This window comes from Dichomitus squalens (genome assembly GCF_000275845.1).
Source record: "Dichomitus squalens LYAD-421 SS1 unplaced genomic scaffold DICSQscaffold_80, whole genome shotgun sequence".
NCBI lineage: Eukaryota > Fungi > Basidiomycota > Agaricomycetes > Polyporales > Polyporaceae > Dichomitus > Dichomitus squalens.
The window spans coordinates 14,019-15,572 of NW_006766962.1; the positions used below are offsets into that span (position 1 = coordinate 14,019).

The 1,554-nt window shown below is 51.7% G+C and overlaps 1 protein-coding gene across 1 annotated transcript; it reads left to right on the forward strand.

The window, feature by feature from the left end:
• Positions 1–185: 185 nt before the first annotated feature.
• Positions 186–1,403, forward strand: DICSQDRAFT_71809 (uncharacterized protein; the record flags this gene model as incomplete). Its single annotated transcript, XM_007370890.1, has 1 exon — positions 186–1,403. One exon carries the CDS (start codon positions 186–188, stop codon positions 1,401–1,403), a length of 1,218 nt encoding a protein of 405 aa, XP_007370952.1.
• Between the last annotated feature and the right edge of the window lie 151 nt (positions 1,404–1,554).

The window sequence follows — 1,554 nt, forward strand, 5'->3', positions numbered from 1 at the left end:
CGTCTCTTGTAGATGGGTCTACGACGAGAAGCACGATGGTCGGTTTAAGGTCACGGTTGGTTGCACGGGGTTTCACCCAGGTTTGGGGTGAGAACTATCATGAGACGTTCTCTCCCGTTGCGCGGTACGAATCTATCCGGTATCTCATTGCGCACGCTGCGCTTGAGGACTGGGAGATGGAGTCTATGGACGTCAAAACCGCATTCCTGAACGGTGATCTTGAGGAAGAGATCTATATGGAACAACCGGAAGGTTGGGTCGTCAAGGGAAAAGAGGATCACGTTTGCTTGCTCAAGAAGGCTATCTATGGTCTTAAGCAGGCTTCGCGTCAATGGAATGCGAAGATCCATCAATCCCTTCTTGATCTGGAGTTTACACGGACGTATTCCGATGCCGGCGTATACGTATATCGGCGACATGGGGGGAATTCAGTCACCATTGTGGTTCTTTATGTCGACGATCTACTCCTCTTCGGCGATAACAAGAATCACATCAAGCAAGTCAAACGGATGCTCGGACGCCAGTACAAAATGACGGACTTAGGCGCAGTACAGCGCTTCCTTGGTCTTCGCATTCGTCGTGATCGTGCTTCGCGCATTGTCGACATTGACCAGGAAGACTATGTCCAGTCTGTCTTAGAGCGTTTCGAGATGGCTGACTGTAAACCTGCCAATACCCCTCTTCCTGCGGGTGCTGCTCTCGTCAAGTACGACGGACTCGCCTCAGACGCTGAACGATCGTGTTACCAGAGCCTCATTGGTAGTCTTATGTACGCCATGCTCGGTACAAGACCAGATATCGCCTTTGCCGTCACTCGTCTCTCCCGATACAGTGCCAATCCCTCGCCCGACCACATGAAGTATGCCAAATACATCTTACGCTACCTGCAAGGCACTCGCACCTACAGGATTCGCTACAACGGCGCTTCTAACGATGGCTTAATTGCGTACTCGGACTCTGACTGGGCTGAAGATCGAGACGACCGGCACTCTACCTCGGGCACGATCTTCTTGTTAGCCGGTGGTGCCATATCATGGGCATCAAGGCGTCAGCCTACCATTTCGCTCTCCTCAACTGAGGCGGAATATAAAGCGGCCTCTGACACCTGCAGACAGATGGCGTGGCTGAGGACGTTCTTTGACGAACTCGGATACGACATGAGCGAGCCAACCCCTCTCTGTGTAGATAATCAAGGGTCGATCTTCCTCTCTGTCAATCCGGTAGTCGAACGTCGGACAAAGCACGTGGAGATCTGGTATCACTTCGTTCGCGAATTCTACGAAGCTGGACAAGTGGACATCTTCTACGTCGCTACGGCTGACATGCTGGCTGATGCTCTCACAAAGAACGTTCCTCTGACAATCGTCAAGAAGTTCTGTGAAGGTGTTGGTCTTCGACACTGAACGCTCTTCCGTAGGTACGGATTGAGTGGGAGTGTTGAACTTGGACTTATCCGGTCCGGACTACACGAGGCTATGCGTCTCCTAGCGCTTAGCTGTAGTCGCTTATGTAGTATGTTACCATATTTGGGACTCTCTGCTCGTGTACTATAGC